This window comes from Staurois parvus, unplaced genomic scaffold (assembly GCF_062004578.1).
Source record: "Staurois parvus isolate SC_StPar_1 unplaced genomic scaffold, SC_StPar_1.0 ptg000719l, whole genome shotgun sequence".
Lineage (NCBI taxonomy): Eukaryota > Metazoa > Chordata > Amphibia > Anura > Ranidae > Staurois > Staurois parvus.
Window position 1 is genome coordinate 431,322 of NW_028318515.1, and position 20,145 is coordinate 451,466.

Below are 20,145 nucleotides of genomic sequence, written 5' to 3' on the forward strand. Positions count from 1 at the left end.
AATTATTTTCTTTTTTTTTTTAAATAACTACACTGTGAAAGGAAAATATTGTTTTCACACAATACATGCATAATCTTGTAACAGCTCATCTAACCCACACAAAGATTGGTAGATAAAGGTTCAGATATCTGAACTGTGACACAAGTACATATTGCATTGTTGATTGGAACAAGGAGGTGGCGATTGTGGCATCACTGCCCCTCCTCTCCTCCTTGTCCAATCAGAGAACGCATTTACATTGAGAAAAATGGTGGCAGTGCTAAGCGAGCTAGCGACCTGCTCCTGTGGTTAATGTACAGAAAGGCAGCCACTCAGCACATCACCCTGAAGATTGCGGCCATTACTGTAATACCTCGGGCTACTACAGTGATTTACAGCTTCTACAGAAGACTGATCAGGTATCACATGCATATTTACATTGTGCCAAGTAAGCATGCATAATAGATCATCCCTAGAGTTCAAGCTTTAATTAGAATGGCAAAAAAAAACAAAAAAAACAAAACACAGTAACTGTAGCAGTCAAAAAACAGTGTATATTAAGAGAAACTTGTTAATAGGAGATATGTAGGCCACAGTTTCTAAACCCTAAATGCTAGCTGCTTGGCTGCTAGACTGACACTCCAGCTTCAGTACTGCTGGCCCCTGACTCAGAACAACTATAGAAATAAGGATTCCTGATTTTCCTGTGTCTTTCATTTGATGCCATTGTGTTCTGGTCTGTGACTCATAAGTACTGAAGCTAGATGTTGCCAGGCAACTAGCATTTTCAAAAATGAGGTCAGGGATGGCACCTACGTGTATACTTCTTTCATGGTAGGTACACTTTTTCCATAATCAAATTTTTGCTTAGCACTACAATGTTATGTAATTTCCTCTAGCAAGAGAACGTCTGGTTTCAGTTAATATTTGTCTGGAGTTCAAAACTACATTGTTTTGTAACGTTAAATAACAAGCAGCATGAATTATGCAATCAGTGGAAAGGAAACACTGTTTAAACATGAAGCCCTTCCTCATAGTATTAGAAGCAGCACAAAAATGACTCACTCTGAACAAAACCCAATTAAATGTATAATTGCTCAGTTTGCCTTTCAGGGAATATTACATTTATTTACTTGAAGATTAAACAAACCTGTTGTTACAAACCTGGACAATTCAAACTGTGCATATGATGGCAAAATGCATAAGGAGAGTACATACAGTATATGTGCATAAAGAATTACTTTTGGTAAAAAGGTTTTTATGCAATACATTATTTAGCTCTTTTCCCCATTGTAATTAATTCCAAATCACTGATATCCATTTTTAGGGCCCACTCACTCTAGAATGTGGTGCAGAAAACTCATGTTCCGTGCTCATTTCCTACACTGCGTTCAAATTTCCCTGGGTATGCGATCTGCTTTGAGCGTCAATGTATTCCTAACAACACTACGGTGAGTTTGCGTGCACCAGATCACATGGTACCCCAGTACTATATGATTCAGTTGCAGTGCATTTTTAAAAGTAGTGCATGCACTACTATTGGTGCAATCCAGTGCAACTGCTGAAATTCACACTGCACTGAATAGGTGCCAGTTCTCACCTGAATCGCACAGGAGCGCAGTCCACGTTCCTGTGCGATTCAGGTGACAACTGGCACCTACACAAAAGTCAATTTATGTTTATGTTAAACTGATGCTTAATGCTCATTTACATGGGGCATACTAAAGCATCTGCTCGTGGAGGGCCGTGTTTACTTGTACGGGGATACACGGCCCTCCACAGGTGTACACTTTTTGTATGCCCCATGTGCCTAATGTTCTATGACAACAAAACATTAAAACTTGCAAGGGGGTGAATATTTTAACAGTAACTGTCACAATCAGTTGATATTGAGATATTAAAAGCTTAATTTAAGGAAAATCTAGAAAAATGAAGCTTAGTTTTGCCCCACCGCCACACTTCTCAGGCCTTCTTATAGGTTAAAACTGACCTCCCAAGAATTCAGCCACTTTGCAAAATGCTGGAATCCTAGGAGTTAAGTCCAACAAGGTCAATGCCACCTTGTGGACTCCTTAAGTTACAACTGACATGAGCGCCGGGAGCATAGCTATCACTATACTTGCAGCACTTTGACCCTTCAGCAACTGCAGAGTCAAATGCAGCAGGGGAGTGTAGCATTAGCTGTGCTATTGAGGCTCCATAAAACTGCCAATTGTAAACAAAAGAGATAAGTCCACTAGGTGGCATACACCTTGTTGGATTTAACTCACAGTGAACCACCAGAATTTGCAAAGTGGCTAAATTCCTGGAGGTCAGCCATCTAATTGGAGGACTAATAATGAGGCTCAGGTAGTAGGAAACGTCAACATTTGCATACAGCTTCAGTTGCCTGTATCTATGGATTTCAATTATCACCGAATTTAATCATCATTTATGACTTTTGTAACCATATTCTCAGTCTAAAGCTCCATACACAAGGGCCAAATATCGGCCTGTTCAACAGAAATTGGCTGACATTTGGCCCATGTGTACATCAGCCTGTCCAACAGAAGCCGGCCATAGAACAGGCATCCTGAAAAACCAGCATCCAATCGGCATTTGATCAGTGCTGGCAACCAATGGCTGCCAGCGCTGACCAGTATGTTCTGGCAGGGGGAGGGCAGTCACCCTGTCAGAACACAATAGCTCAGCAGGGAGATTGCTCTAGTAACATTCAATAGTTAGTACAGCGAGCGCCTGCAGAGCTCTTCAGTTTTTTTTCCCCCTTCAGCCCGCTGGGTTGAACGAAAAAAATAAACTAATAGTGTGTATGAGGCATAAGTTTACCTTCAATAACAAATATGCTCTAAGAGAGTGAAAAAGAGCAGACTGTGCATGTCACACATCAGCTAAAAGCAGGACAGAGAGAGAAATGGAAAATGAAGCTTGAAAATTAAGCATTATTTTACAAAAACCAAGGCCTGCATATTAATATATTGAGGCTGTAATGTATACAGATTTGTTTTGCAAATGTACTGTAATTAAAGGTGAACCCACCCTTGAAGTTGCCTAGCTTTCTGACATTTTTTTCATAGTCATGCATAATATTATATTATATCAATAACTTGCATCATAGAGGGTTATTTTCTCAAAATTTAAAATAGAATCTTACCTATAAGACAAGCAAAGCACCAGCACCAAGACGAAAATAAATGAGATGGCAGCGGCAACCACAGCTAGAAGCACAATATTTTCCCTGCCACGGCTCTCCTGAACACCCAGTGCAGTCACCAGTGACTGGTTATGGTAAGTGAAGAGAACGGCAAAACCTCGGCCACGGTTAGTGGTTGTAATTAGCTCCAAAACCACCTCAATCATTTCAACAGGAGACCCAAAGGTTAGATTTTTGTTTAGGGGAGAATCTGATCCACAAAAGCGTGAAGAGTAAGTGAGAAGATCAGTGATGTAGAGGACATCCAGCGGGCACACTTCCAGCACTGGAGGCAAAGTAGTGAAGGGGTCAGTTCCAGCGTTTATGGATGAGGATGTTGCATCTTCACTCACCTGCTGAAAGACATTTGTTGTTACTCTAGAAGTGAAGGAGGCCAGAAGATTCATAGGTTTGTTGTAGTCTTGAGAAGGACCATCAGAAATCTGTGTAACTGGAGAAATCAGCCCTGTTTGTGGTGTGCCTGGCCCTTCAGTTGAAGTATTTTGGTTGCTTGTCAAATCCTGAGATTTCAATATGGACTTTATGACATTGTTAGTCTCATCCCATCTCTCTGGAGCAATAATATCATTATTGGCCTCATTAGGGTAATCTGCCTGTTCTGCTGGAACAACTTCTAGATCACTTGCCAAAGTAGTTTGTTCCATAGCTCTTTTATGAGCTAAATGGTAGGTAAAGTCAGAAGATGAAAAGCTGGTAGCCAGATCACTGTCACTTGTGCTCTCATATATATCAAAGTCCAGAGTTTCCAGCTCTATACTGGACCCAGCAGGTACAAAAATCTGCCACAAACAATGAGAGCCAGGAAGGTAGTTGTTAGGGAAACCTGGAGACAGAATGAGGTCTCTACCTGTGGGGTTCATGACAGCACCACATCCATAATATACCTACAACATAAAAACAACAGGTTTTCAAACATTTGACAGTAAAAATCATGATAAAAATATACTGCCTAACTAGAATTCAAAATACAATAGCAGAAGGAATTTGATGTATAATATATACACATCTCCCCATTCAACTCCTCAGTTTTGATAAGAAGAGAATGATCACTAAAATAAATGTTTATAACACAATGCAAACCTTTTCATGAGATCAGTTTTAGCTTGTTTTTCTCCTTGGCAGCATAAAAAGAAGAACTGCACATAAACAATTTGCTATATAGCTTCATATTTGTTCTGCAATAATAAACAGAAAGCACACTGATCACACCACAAAAGAGAATTCCAAGCATCGGATGTGTCTGTTTCATTTAAGGAAACTTCTCTTTCATCTAACAAAAATAACTTTCACTGGCAAAAGTGGGAACAAAAATGCGGGACTTAAAAAGACATCTGGTTAACATCTACAATATGGGGAATGCATTTAAAAAATAAAACTGTCAGACTGGCTGGTTATCTGCTTAGACAAATGGAAAACTGGCATTGCTACAGAGAAAAAACAGAAGGAATCTTCACATATTACCCCAGATAATACTGTTCCTACTGCGTTGCAATGAACCCAAACATGCAAAGTGCACAGTTACAAAGCCACCAAGGGGAGCCTATGGCTAGCTCTGTTTGACTTGACTGATTCCATTACAGAGAATTAAGTAATCCCAGCTCTGCTTTCATAAGGAGGTGCAATTTTAAAAGAAAATTTAAAGGAATATTTGACTTTTTTTCCCTAGACAGAATTGGACCAATGCATTTTTTACCACTGTGTTACAATAATATACCTTCTCAGGTTAAGGCAATTTAAAGGTCAGCTCCACCCACCCGACATTCAATTTTAGGTGGACACAAGTTTAATCACTTTGTAATGGTTGAAGCGATTGGGCGGTAATTAAAAATCGCAATTTACCATTAATGAGATTGAGTATTTGAAAAAAAACAGGGTTTAAAGTTTTCCTTATGTAAAACAGTTCTTATGTTTGATAGAACAGAATTGTGTTTTGTTTTTAAGCCCAACTATCAAACCTAAAATGTTCTATCAATCTTGATTATATATAGAGCAAGTATTGTCTCTGTAGCTAAATAATAGACCAAATCACAAAAGACCTCTGTTCATCTTTATGATGACAGGAGGGTAGCGCAGGGCACATCAGCATTGACAGGAGATGTACCCTCCGGTAAACCCCATTCGTCATAAGGATGACTAGAGGTTCATAGACAGCTCCTATTTGACAGTACTTCATTTAAATCCTGGTTGTGTTCCTACAACACCGCTGAAAGTGAATATGTCACTTTGCCATTTAAAGCAAAGTATCTGTGTTAGAGCTTACACCGATTTAATGCTAATGATTACGGACTCCCTTCTCCCACTCTAGTATATGTACAGTCAGGTCCATAAATATTGGGACATCGACACAATTCTAACATTTTTGGCTCTATACACCACCACAATTGATTTGAAATGAAACAAACAAGATGTGCTTTAACTGCAGACTGTCAGCTTTAATTTTAGGGTATTTACATCCAAATCAGGTGAACGGTGTAGGAATTACAACAGTTTGCATATGTGCCTCCCACTTGTTAAGGGACCAAAAGTAATGGAACAATTGTCTTCTCAGCTGTTCCATGGCCAGGTGTGTGTTATTCCCTCATTATCCCAATTACAATGAGCAGATAAAAAGGTCCAGAGTTCATTTCAAGTGTGCTATTTGCATTTGGAATCTGTTGCTGTCAACTCTCAAGATGAGATCCAAAGAGCTGTCACTATCAGTGAAGCAAGCCATCATTAGGCTGAAAAAACAAAACAAACCCATCAGGGAGATAGCAAAAACATTAGGCGTGGCCAAAACAACTGTTTGGAACATTCTTAAAAAGAAGGAACGCACCGGTGAGCTCAGCAACACCAAAAGACCTGGAAGACCTCGGAAAACAACTGTGGTGGATGACCGAAGAATTCTTTCCCTGGTGAAGAAAACACCCTTCACAACAGTTGGCCAGATCAAGAACACTCTCCAGGAGGTAGGTGTATGTGTGTCAAAGTCAACAATCAAGAGAAGACTTCAACAGAGTGAATACAGAGGGTTCACCACAAGATGTAAACCATTGGTGAGCCTCAAAAACAGGAAGGCCAGATTAGAGTTTGCCAAACGACATCTAAAAAAGCCTTCACAGTTCTGGAACAACATCCTATGGACAGATGAGACCAAGATCAACTTGTACCAGAGTGATGGGAAGAGATGAGTATGGAGAAGGAAAGGAACTGCTCATGATCCTAAGCATACCACCTCATCAGTGAAGCATGTTGGTGGTAGTGTCATGGCGTGGGCATGTATGACTGCCAATGGAACTGGTTCTCTTGTATTTATTGATGATGTGACTGCTGACAAAAGCAGCAGGATGAATTCTGAAATGTTTTGGGCAATATTATCTGCTCATATTCAGCCAAATGCTTCAGAACTCATTGGACGCTGCTTCACAGTGCAGATGGACAATGACCCAAAGCATACTGCAAAAGCAACCAAAGTTTAAGGGAAAGAAGTGGAATGTTACGCAATGGCCAAGTCAATCACCTGACCTGAATCCGATTGAGCGTGCATTTCACTTGCTGAAGACAAAACTGAAGGGAAAATGCCCCAAGAACAAGCAGGAACTGAAGACAGCTGCAGTAGAGGCCTGGCAGAGCATCACCAGGGATGAAACCCAGCGTCTGGTGATGTCTATGCGTTCCAGACTTCAGGCTGTAATTGACTGCAAAGGATTTGCAACCAAGTATTAAAAATTGAACGTTTGATTTATGATTATTATTCTGTCCCATTACTTTTGGTCCCTTAACAAGTGGGAGGCACATATGCAAACTGTTGTAATTTCTACACCGTTCACCTGATTTGGATGTAAATACCCTCAAATTAAAGCTGACAGTCTGCAGTTAAAGCACATCTTGTTCGTTTCATTTTAAATCAATTGTGGTGGTGTATAGAGCCAAAAATGTTAGAATTGTGTCGATGTCCCAATATTTATGGACCTGACTGTATAGGCACCGAACACTACATTGTAAAAGCAAAGAGAGAAGGTCACATACACAAAAATGCCAAAAGGGACTTTGCAAGACACATTACAAACAGTAAAAAGCTTAAATTTTATTGAAGATAAACTTATGCAAAAAGGCTCAAGCCAATTACAAAAAAAATAATTATCGTACACAAGATAGTAATGTACACATAAACATAAGTAGTTACATAAATATTCAACATCAGGAATGATTCCTATCAGCTAAGCTCTTGCACAAATCTCAAAGCTTTTCGCCAGACAACACTTGCTTCCTCAGGAGAAGTGAGAATTCTTGAATGTCTATGGGGGAAATCAGGTCATTCGCATAAACACACGAAAAAAAAAAAATTCACATAGTACTTTTTTTAAAATGTTTATCTTCAATAAAATGTAAGCTTATTACCTTTTCTTATATAGCCCACAAAGTCCCTTGAGCATTTTTGTGTTTGTATCTTTTATGAGTCACATTATGCCCACACACACCAGCCTCTTATTTTGATTAAGCAGAGAAGGTCACTGTTCTACAGGGACCTTGTGTTGAGAAAATATGAAGGTTGTCATGGCTGACCTACCCTCTGAAAAATGGGATTTTTGTTGTTCACCGTAAAATTCCTTTTTCTGAGTTAACTGATGGACACAGCTGTTCTTAATATTGACCATAGGGGTTTATAGCACCACAGGAATAGGACACTAGGCAGAAAGAGAATTTGGTACCTCCTATGGCCAGTCCTAGCTGTTATAAACCCCCTCTCTGCTACAGACAAGCCAATAAGTCACATAGCGGTACAAGGAAAATATACCCAAATAGAGGGGTGGGTGCTGTGTCCGTCAATGAAGTCAGAGAAAAGGATTTTATGGTGAGTAACAAAAATCTTTTTTTTCTTAAGCTTATTGATGGACACAACTACTCTTAATCTTGACCGTAGCGGCGCCTCAAAAAGGTGCCTCAATGAAGGTTGGAAAGGAAAAGAAGCAAAATTGGCAAGCATGAACCACCTGAAAAACAGCCCCCAAAAAAGAAAAACAAGGGAACAGCAAACAATGGCCTGCAAAACCTTGCAGCCAAAACAAGCATCTGATGATGCGAACACATCAACCACTGTAAAACTTGGTACAGGTATGCACACACAACCAGGGTGCCGCCTTGCAAACTCAAGACACAGATGCCTGATGTCAGAACGCCTAGGAGACACCAAGGGGTTTATTTACTAAACCTGGTTGACTCAGAATCTTGGGCACCTGTGCATGGTAGCCAATCAGCTTCTAACCTTAGCATGTTCAGTTAAGCTTCAGCAATAAAACCTGGAAGCTGATTGGTTTTTATGCAGAAGTGGACAAGAGTCTGAGTCAACCAGGTTTAGTAAATAAACCCCCAAGCGTCCTGGTAGAGTATGCCGTACTGGAGAAGGAAGTAGCTCAACCCCTGATGGCAAAGCCTGTACAACCGTCTGCCGGATCCAATGAAAACTGGTGGCAATCATAACATCCATGGATACAGGACTACAAATAGAGAAAAAGATGTGTGACTTCAGTTAGGCTTTAACCACTTCAAGTCCGGACACTATCACCCCCTTCCTGTCCAGGCCAATTTTCAGCTTTCAGCGCTATCACACTTTGAATGACAATTGCACAGTCATGCAACACTGTACCTATGTGGATTTTTTAGCATTTTTTTGAGACGGATAAAACTTTATTTGGGTAGTATTTATTCACCACTGGGATTTTTATTTTTTTGCTATATAAATGAAATTTGTCCAAACATTGTGAAAAAAAGAGTTCTTATAACATTTTGCAAATAAATAATCTTTTTTCATAAATCTTGGCCAAAATTTATTCAGCTATCCTTTTAGTAAAAAAAAAAAATAAAAAAAAATAACCCAAATTAGTTTTTAACGAAAAATTATAATTTTTCAAAACATTTTTTTACATTTTTATATTATTTGTGTTTTTTTTACATACTGTCACCCTAGCAGTACAGTGGCACCATGGTGACACTGTACTACTTGTGGGGGGTGATGATTTTTTTTTACACTGATTGCTTTTACACCCATAAAGGCTGTAAAAGCAATCATTTCTCCTTCTCTCTGGCTGCATTCTTGCAGCCATTAAGAAATACTGTGAGAGCTGTGATTGGTCACAGTTTGTCACATGGTACAAGGCTGTTGTGAATAGCCTTGTACCATGGGACCTCTGTGATCATTCACAGATTTCACTAGTAGTAAGCAATGTCAGAAGTGACATATTGCTTACTACTAATTCATGTGATCACTGATTGGCCAATCAGTGGTCACATGATCGGGATCTCACACAGCGGGCACCGCATCCGGACCGCGGTGCCACGCACTCCCAGGGAGCGCGCACAGGCAGGGAATGCAGGAGGACGTTTATAAACGGTCACACCCACTCCTGCACTGCTCCCGTCCGGCCATTTATGTACATGGGCCAGACAGAAAGTGGTTAAAAGGATAAGTTCACCTTTTCTTTCCCTCAATTCCAGCTCCCCTATGTATCAATATAGCATTAATGTACTTTTTTTTTTTACTACACACCGTTATGTCAGTGTCCAGATGGCTGCACAAAAAAGCTTTTCCATTACTTCTGCCTTATTTTCTGCAGAGACTTTACATCATGACACTGGAAGGAGATGACCAGCTGACCTCATTAGCACACACCCTGCATCATTTACCCTCCTACCTTCCAGGTGCACGAATATTAAATGAAAAGCAATCAGTGATCACGGTTCCCACTAAATACACGGACATCGATTTTTATTTTTCTACCTTAACTTTCATCTTGCATAGATCATTCATATGGGATAGTGTGCTGAGTGAACAGATAACAGCCTATGTGGATAGAGCTATAGCATTGAAAACAGGAGAATTGTGTTCTAGGTTCTGTACAGTTCACATACACTATACAATCTGATTGTACAATCTCCTTTAGATCTACCATCAACTATGTAGTGCAAGAGCCTGCCTGCTTGGAGACAGAGTGATTGGGTAGATATGTGGGTCCTCCTATTCCATAGTTCTGAAAAATCTAAAGGAATTTGTGCAGAGATTGCACAATAAGATAGCATTATGCATGCCCATCCTACTTACTGTGTTCATGGGGGAATCCCTCGCGCGAACCTATGATTACTGCTAGCAGCTATAATAGCCACAAGCAATAATTGCATGTAAAATTAGAGAGGCTGGTTGTACCTAAGTTGATCAATCAGCTTGGGTACATGGTTCAAATCTTGGCCGGTCCCTCATGACCGTCCGAGATTCAAACCGTCTATGGCTGGTTTTAGGCTGTAAGAAGTACGTCATGCAAATAGCATAGGGAGGAACTGCACTGGGTGCTTTGGATTGAGGCTAGTGCACACTATAGAGTGGTATGCTTTGTTCATTTTTAATTTCAGAGGTTTACAACCACTGTAAAGAAACAGAATAACTGATCTGCAAACACATGTTTCTTTATACAAGGAATGGTTTGAGAGTAAAAACATGAAACCCATAAGATTGCCTTGAGGAATGAGCCTATTTACACACAGTTACATTTTTAGTAGAACTACAAAATGTAACCAACCAGCATTTCTACATTATACTTCTTAAAAAAAAAAAACAAGACCAGTACTGGGGAGAGTGCCATAATCGTATAGGAAACTTGCTATTCTATAGACAGATATTCTATAGACAGATACGTAGGACAAAAAAATGTCTATAAAGTTTAGCCTCTCAGATATGCAAGTCTATTCTCTCCTGCAGATTGTCTTTATTTTTTAAGATTTCCTGCATTGTAAAAGAAAAAAAAAAAAATGAACATTTCAGCTGAATGCATGGACCTGTTGATCAATGAAAGGATCTGCAACAAAAATCCATTGTGCAATCAGCTTGCCAGCAAACAGATTAGCCCTCTGTAACAATGTTGAAGGATTTTCTCTGTGCTTCGGGGGACAACATATGCTGTGCATTGCAGTCACTTTACTGTAGCAATATAAACAGAAGACTGCTGTTTCCTCACTCCTCATCAAACATTCTGGGTCAGAAGCAGAATACAAGAGTGTAAGGACTCTTCACTTTTAACCCTGTAAGAAGTCACTTTAGGGGTCTTGGTTTACTAGACATTTCAATTACATAGCTGCAGCATTACGTAGGGAGATTTTAAACCATGTCTTCTGGCAAAGATTGTTACATATGTAAACCCTAAAAATAAACTTGTAACGTTTATTCCCTTCTGCTCTAGCTAAATATAATATTGAAAATGCACAAAAAATTGATCCTGCTAGAAATTCAGTGAACTCATACACACTTTCCATACACTCTTCTGCTTTGTTACTAGCACTGTCCAGTTTACTTCCCTGAATAACAGAACACATTCTCTACCTTCTGCAGAATGGGAAGTTTTCTGTATTCAAATCAGCAGTGAGCAGCCCAGAGTGACAACACTGCTCCTCAACAGATACAGTACAGCAAGTTGTCATCCTTGGACAGGTATTGTGTTACTAGCAGCATCACCAGGTGATTAAGCCTATAAAGTAACCTAATGTAGCCATCACACCTAAGGACTGGTAAATGGCAAAATATTTTTTTCTTGGGTTCAGATATACTTTAGGCCAAAAATAAAAAAAATTAAAATGAAAAGACAAAAAGTACAAACTAATGATTTTTGTCCAAATGAAAACAAAAGAAAAGTCCCCAACCAACTATGGCCAGATTTGTCAGTCCATGGAAACAGAATATACCTTGTTGACTCAACAGGCAAATCTGTTAAGTACCCTAGTTTTTAAATAACATAACTGCCATACTATCATAGAAACATTGAGGCTCCACGCACACCGGGCGTTTTGACAACGCTGGTAACGTTAGCGGTGAGTTTTTCAGCTTTTTTTTAGCTTTTTACCACAATTAGCAGCGTTTTCCCGTGTTTGTTTTTTTTAGCATTTTCTTTTTCCAATTTTATGGGGGGGGGGGTAAATAAAACATCCAAAAAGTCCGTTGGCTGCGTTTTACAGTGTTAGAGCGTTTTTACAGCTAAAAAACTCTTCTAGAAGCCCACTAGTCCTGGGGGTTTTTTTTCCAGCCAAAAAACATTGATTACAATCTATGTGTACATGGACACATAGGATAACAAGCTGGGGGGTTTACTGGCTGTAGAAAGAAATGTCAAAAGCCAAAAACAGCAGCTGTATAAACGTCAAGTGTGCATGAGGTCTTAAGAGTGAGGACAGAAAAAGTCCCAGTAGTCCATCAAATCTATCCTTCAGAATTATAATTTGGGATATAATTAGAAATATAGTATATGTCAAGTCAAAAAAAAAAAAAAAGTAAATCCATGCACATTTCCCCTTGTTTTATCCCTTCAAACACTGTAAGTACAGAAAAATAACTGTTTATGTGCCAAAAATATGGTGTGTGCCTATCTTCCACTTTGACATGACAACAGTGTATTTTTGGTTCTAAATTCCAAAGCACATGGTGTCAACCTTTCTGGATTAGTTTTTGATGGTTTACAAAGAACTCAGACCTCTCATCCCCCACTCTTCATTTCAATAGCCCCCCCCCCCCCCCCCTGTATACAGAAAGAGCACAGGAAGTCATCAGCTCACAAGATTTCTGGCAAAATACATTCTTGCTCTTAATGGATATATATATATATATATATATATATATATAAACAGATATATAAAAAAACACTTTCAATGTTAAATTTAACAGACAAGAACATTTTACTTATTTTTTTCAGTTGGATGAACTAGATAGACTTGTGTCTTGTTTCTTTGTAAATATGTTAAAAGGAGAAGAGCCAAAGCTCTTTTGTTTTAGACTTTTCTTATTATTTATTACTAACAATAAGACAGCAGTCATGGGTGCAGTGTCTATGGCGAGACCAGGCCATTACCATAAAACAAAACAAAAAAAAACAGGAAGGGGGAAATGCACAAAATGACAATCAAATAAGTCAGTCCCATATCACTTTTTTTTGGATATTGGACTGACCTATTTGATTTCCATTTTGTGCATTTCCCTCTTCCTGTTTTTTCTTTTTTTTTTTTTTTTAATATAAATGACCTGGTCTCTCTGTACACACTGCACCCATGACTATTTAGATCTCAATTAATGTAAAAGTGGGGATTATGTTGAATGCTTTCTCATCTGAATCTGTATTTTAGATGTTGATGTGTTGTGTTGTTGATCATGATCTATGTGTCTGTTTCCAGCGATTTTATATGTGTTCATTTTTAATGAAATGTAATATATGTAAAATGTTATGCTGGACTCAGTAAAGTCCCCTGGGCATTTTTTTATTCTATTTACATTGTATTTTGGGACCAAGCCATTCTTTGTCCACACATACCAGCCTAAAATGTGTTAGTTATTATTATTATAGACATTTACACATTAATACAGGTTCCAGCAATTGACGCAATGCTTATTGTACATTTACAACAGTCCCTGCCCTCAAAGAGATTACAATCTAAGGTCCTCACCTCAGATGCATACCAAAAATACTAGGGCCAATATAGACAGGAGCCATCTAACCTACCAGAATGTGTTTGGAGTGTGGAGGAAACCCATGGAAGCACAAGGAGAACATGCAAACTCCATGCGGGTAGTGTCCTCGGTGGGATTTGACCCAAGCACCCTAGTGCTGCAAGCCAGGAATGCTAACCACTAAGTCACGTTTTCTTTTTAATTTTTTTTTAAGATATATAAGGGAAAGGTATATGTGGAAAGGAAATAAGGGTGTCAAGGACATCTACTGCTGGTGGGAGTTGGTCAGGCAGTCCAGAGGGTCAGGAAGGAAAGAAGAATACCATGGTGGGAGACAGAACCCCTGTAGGCTTTTGTGCGAGTCTGAGGTGGCACAAACTCCCCTTATAGACAGCTGTCGCAGGAACAGGTGTCCCCAATTGACAATTTTCTATTATTGCCTTCAAAAGTTTGGAACTTCCATTACTAGCTGTCTTGTGACAGTAGAGACCAGGGTAAATCTCTTCAGAGAGGACAAAAACAACAATAAAAACTTAACAGTCGTTCTTATCCCTCTTAATTTGAAAAAAAAATAGTGTTTAATTTGGCTACACTTTAAAGCGATTCTAGACCTAAATATTTACAAAATACAAACAAGTCTATACTTACCTGATGTGTGCACTGGTTTTGCATACAGCAGTCCCGATCCTCCTCTTCTAGGTTCTCCCGATGGTACTCCTGGCCCCTCCATCCTATTGGGTGCCCCCATAGCAAGCAGTTTGTCAGGAGGGCACCCGAGCATGCGTACTCCTGAGCCGCTACGCCATGTGTCCATTCACACACAAACCGCAGCTCGACCGTCCCCCCCCCCCCCCCTTCTCATTGGCACACCGGCTGTGATTGTCTCAGCCAATGAGGAGATGAGGAGAGGGAGTCCTGGAATAGCTGAGGCTCCAGTGCACATTGCTGGATAGAGAGGGGGCCTAGGTGAGTATTGGGGGGGGGGGGGATGCTGCACAGAGAAGGTTTTTTTACCTTCTATTGACATGCACAGTGCGGCTTGGCCCCAATTCACACTCCCATGTCACTGGATTTGATTGACAGCAGCAGGAGCCAATGGTTCTTGCTGCTCTCACAGAGTACAGTGAGGAGGGAGAGAGAGCAGTGCCACTGCTCTCGGGTGCATGGCTAGATCAAAATCAGGCTCAGGTAAGCATTTAGGAAGGGGGGGGTTGCACCCCTGCACCCCAAAGTTTTTTTTTTTACCTTAATGCAGAGAAAAACTTTAAGCCTTTACAACTTTTGTAAGCTCAGGGGAAGTCACTGCCATCTCTCTGACTGCGTTTTACCCCCTATACTTGTCTGAGTGATCTGATAACCCCATTATGTGGAATCCTAATGCAACCATTCAAAAGGACAAGCCTGTATTGCGTGTTTCACTAATTAATGGCAAGTAGCAATAGTTTACTAATTAGACAACATTCTTTGCTAATTGAGAAGTAAATGTACGCTATTTTAAATGGCGAAAAAATTGATTTCACAGGAAAAAAAAAGGTTTAGAGATTCATTCCCTGCAAATTGTTCAGTTCAGAGGTGAACTCCGTAACAAAAGCTTGTACATGTATTTTAATGAGGACTCCACATTGGATTCTTGGATACAGCAATATAGTATAGGCAATTCACTAAAGCATAAAGTGTATTGACTACAACTAACTAATCTGATACAGCGAAGGTCTAACTTTTTCTTTTTTCCCCTTGCCTGAACTGAAAGTTCTCTTCATGCTTTAGTTAATCTGGCCCAAATTATCATTCCTTACATCAACATATGAAAAAAGGCTTTTTTACATTTGTACAAGAAAGAATATATCTATTATGGCAAACATACAGCACGAAATACTATACAAGCAACACTAACAAAAAATACATGGGGGAAGGGTGAAGTCAATAATCTTGGATGTCATCCTGTAGTAATTATCCTTCTTGCCTACTTCTGTTGTTACTCTCACAGTCAGACTTTTAAATGGAAAAAAAAAAAAGTATGGCAAACAAATCTGACAGATAAAACAAAATTTGTATGTATGTATATATATATATATATATATATATATATATATATATACACACATACACACACACACCTTTTTTATTTAGTATGATTGTCAAAGGTTCAATACTTTGTTATAGGACATGGATCAGTTGGTGTAAAATACACAAATACATGCTTGTGTCTTTATGTGGTTTTCCAGAAATAGTCTAAAATTGGAAAATTACTCTCGACATATTTGGAACTGTAGACACAGCTGTGTTGACAATGCTGTGTTTATATAGGCAGAGATGTTAAAAGGCCATTCTTTAGAAACAGCTGTGTCCACAGTTTCCCTGCAGCAATAAGCAAATCTTAAAGGGAACCTGTCGTATTATTGTCAAGGGCATAGCTTAGGGCTTGTTCAGACCGGGTACATTGAGCTGCAGTGTTCTGAAGATCATCTTACATGTATGGTATGAACAGGGCACATAGAATTGGGAAATGTATAGACACCAGACAGGGAATAGTATTCTGAATTCTCCTCTCAAATGTTTCAGATGTGTGTTTTAGCCAGGCAGCAAATATGTTTTTTACACAGAGTATTATTTCTTTATGCTGCCCCTCTTTGTAGCTTTTAATAGCTAAAATGATTAAAAGATGAAGGCAACCTACCACCATCAGTTTCTATTGCAACTATAAGCTATCTAAAGCCCTGCACTAGTGAACGGGGCCGGCGGCCGCACCTACCCACAGAGCACTGCATGAAGTACCTTTTTCCTGATCAATATACAGCTGTCATGTGGACCCAGCTCTTTCCAAGCCTGTCTTCTGAAAAACATAATTAGGAGGAGCTTCTAGTCCTCTGCTGCTGGTCACATGTTCTAAAAAAAAAACCCAAAAAACAAAAGCCTTTGGGATACAGAGTACAAATATATATTTAATATAAAATCATTATTGTATTTTGGCAATAACATGGCGCGGGCGGATTTCTACTAGTCATTGGCTGTGTCACGCCCCTCCAGCCTATGTCTTAGAATAATAGGGAGGTGAAGCCTCCATCAGGATGTAATGTCTCACCCCCATTGTGTTTAGTGGGATACTGGGCATGGAGGAGGAGAGAGGGAGTGTCCAGTCACTTACCACTCCCACATATCTATCTGATCACATCTGAGCATGTACTGCTCAGATGTGATCAAGGAGGAAATGCTCAGGGTAGAAAATACACTGAAAACTGAGCATGTGCCATAGCTGGCAAAACTGCTCTGCAAAATCCCCAGCTGCATTGGGGACATGGACAGAAGGGGGACATAAAGAACAGCAGGAATCCCATAGTGGCTGAGTGTATATGAACAAAAAGTAATACAGCATTCATTGATAGTATTTATTGATGTGGCTTTAATGACACTTTGTCACTTGTTGCCAGCATTACTGTATCCCATGTAGTTCCTCCTATAAGAATACCACATTCCTGTATTTTATGAAACTCTTTTACTCTTTAAATTATTTGATTTTGAAAAGTATTATTTAATATTATTGATTTACTTATATTATTAAATTTTCTTATTTAATAAAGTTGCAAGTAGAGAACCTATTAATACATTCAGATGAATAAGATTATAAATTAAATAAAAAAAAAAATAAAATTATATATATATATATATATATATATATATATATATATATATATATAATTTTATTTTTTTCATTTATGTAAAAGAACCCAAAAGAAATACAAGTAAAATCTACATGCAACTAAACAGATTTTTGTTTGGAGAAAAAACCCTTCACAAAATATTTAAAAAAAAAAACAAAAAACATTTTTAGGACCTTATTTGTCACATTTGGGTATGTTTTGGATTTGTTTTCTATAAAGGCAATATGTTGAGAAGAATCTATAAAATGATTGTTAGAAACATATTTCATGTATCTCAGACCACGCGAGACATTTATGAATGGAAAGACTGCACTGTTATGAATACCGTTGTGATGGCTCCCCTTCTATGTACAAGCGGACTGAGAACACTGCAAAGATTTGAAAGGAATCTACGCTAACCTACTGATACATCAGCAATACAACAACTGCACCATTCAGCTGAAACAAATATCAGTTACTGTGTACACAGCTCAGATCAATATCGTGAAATGATCATAAAACTGAATTCACAAGTGTCAGCATAAAAGTCCAGATGTACCCTGATTTTGATGATCAGGAAAATTTACTTTCATAGAAGAAAATATGTATGTTTTAGTTGTCCACCTCAAGCTCTTTAACCAAGGCAATGCACTTTTAATTAGATTGAGCTGCAGAATCAATGCAGCCGTGTCCTCAGATAACTGGACTGCATTCCAAAGGGGGGTGCACTTCTCTGGCTAAGGTAGGCGTGAAATTGATTAAGAACAGCAGTCATAGGCAAGCAAGAGGAACAACTGGCTCAGGTTCCAAATTCCCACTTCCCGATGCATGCACTCACATTCCCATATAGTATTCAACATCCACAGCTTGTGCGCCAAATGGTCCTCCTTTCAAAATTATGCACAAACGCGCAGCCTTCGTTCACACAGGTTACGACTGAAAAACTTTGCTGTACTGGATATTGGAGTTTGTGTCCATACAAATCAAAGTATAATGAAACACAGGACATAATTATTCATTTACAGGAAAAGTAGTCCCAGTGCTCTGAATAACCAAACTGAAAATGTGAGATTTTAAAAGTGTAGTAACAGAATTTTCTCAACCCCCCCCCCCCCAAAAAAAAAAAATCACACTGGCACCAAACTGTTAATGAATACTATTAGAGGACATTTCCAAATGATTTATAAATGCATATAAATTCAAATAATCTTTCTAGTAGTACCATTCCCATTGTACATTTAGGTGCGGTCAGATTAGCTATGTTGAGAGGGAAATTGAATTGTGTGTGTCCAGGATCCAATTAAGTCTTAGTCACACTAGTCTTGACAAACCTGTGTTTATAACATATTTCCAAAGGGTTATAAATCGATATAATGATTTTCAGGGCCAGTGAGGTGGGAGTGCGCTAAGCAGTCTTGCCCAGCACAAAACAAGGCAATTTGCAATTGACTCAGTTCACACCATTGTAAAGCGGTGGTTTGCGCTGAAAAAAGTATGGCATTCAGCGCTTTTTCTTTCCAGCAGAACACGATGCGACGTAATCCACCGCATCGCACTGTGCTGTAGTCAACAGACCTGAATGTCACTTTTTGTTTCCAGCACATGACCACCACAGCCCTCTCACTATGCAGCCACTGATGTGAATGGACCCTTAGGACTCATTCACACGGGCGCTGTGGCCTGTCCAATGTAAATGAGTGCTTTGGTTTAGGTGGCAGAGGCTGGAGCTGTGTGTAGGCAGCCCATGTTCTCCTATGGGGATGCAGCGGCTGTACGGACACTGCTAATATGACAGGGGCGGGTGAGCAGCCCCGACCACAGACAGGGCTCGCCCCTGCATACCTGTCACATTAGGATGAGTGGCTGTGTCCCCATAAAGAAACATGGGCTGCCTTCTTGTCGCTCCGGTTGCATAAACAAAGCACTTATTCGAATTACAGAGGCTAAAGCGCTTGTGTGAGTTACATTGCTGGACCATCAGGTGCATTTAGAGAAAATAGAAATCTGTGCGTCCTGGAGCAGGTTAAAAGCTCTGAACGCATCTAAACGCACACAAAAACGCAACAGCAAATACATTTAAATCAGCAGAAGTTGATCTGGGAAGCATAACGTTTGTTTCTACCTCGCAGATACGTAAAGCGCCCAAAAACAGGAGATTAGTAAATCTGAGGTGTATTATTGTGCCCATTCAGGAAAAGTGTCCATTTTCTCCGACACCCCTCCATCCCCCCCATAGATTTCCTGACCTCTGACTGGCCATATCTAATAGTCCTGCAGCCCAGAGGTGACTCCAGCTCTGCAGAGGTTGCTCTGAGCCTCCAGACATGCACTCACATGTTTCATAGCCCCATTTGTAGTCCTGTCCAGGGTAATGGCTGGCTCCTAATTCCACAGACACACCTGAAAGGGACATTACTGAGGAGCAGGGATGCAAATACCTTGCTTTCTGTTTCTGCATTCCACAGGAACAAGGTTGCCAGGAAAATCCATGCTGCTGAAGCTCTCCTCATATCGGCAGCTATTTCCAAGGCAGAGGAGTCAGTGATGTGAATGTCTGAGGTCTGTTAGACACTGCCTTCCCCACCCTGGACCCCTCTCTCTGGCTCAACCTTCCACTCTCAATTTCACTCCCTCCCCACATGGGTCAATTACCTGCCGTAGTGGGACAACAGCCGCTGCGCCCTCTGCCGGACACTCCAGGAATCGGCTTCTGGATGTGGTTTGTATTTCTTCCAGCAGATCTGCATTAATAAAAAAAATGACACTAGTAAGAGGAGCCTGCATAACATGAGCTGAGAATCCACAATGAGGACCGGTCTTAATGTAGTCTACAACAGTGTTTCTCAACCTTTTATAAGTCA

General features: G+C 39.7%; 1 protein-coding gene across 1 annotated transcript in view; it reads right to left on the reverse strand.

Annotated features, from left to right (window-relative positions):
- The window catches only part of LOC149445520 (uncharacterized), an 84,011-nt gene extending 64,125 nt beyond the window's left edge, over positions 1-19,886 (reverse strand). Inside the window, exons 1-2 of the mRNA XM_089653660.1 lie at positions 19,723-19,886; positions 3,131-4,074 (exon numbers count right to left, since the gene is read on the reverse strand). Of these exons, the coding sequence (XP_089509786.1) occupies positions 3,131-4,074; positions 19,723-19,794 (1,016 nt within the window). The 5' untranslated portion in view covers positions 19,795-19,886. The remainder of the gene's footprint in view (positions 1-3,130; positions 4,075-19,722) is intronic.
- Positions 19,887-20,145: the final 259 nt, after the last annotated feature.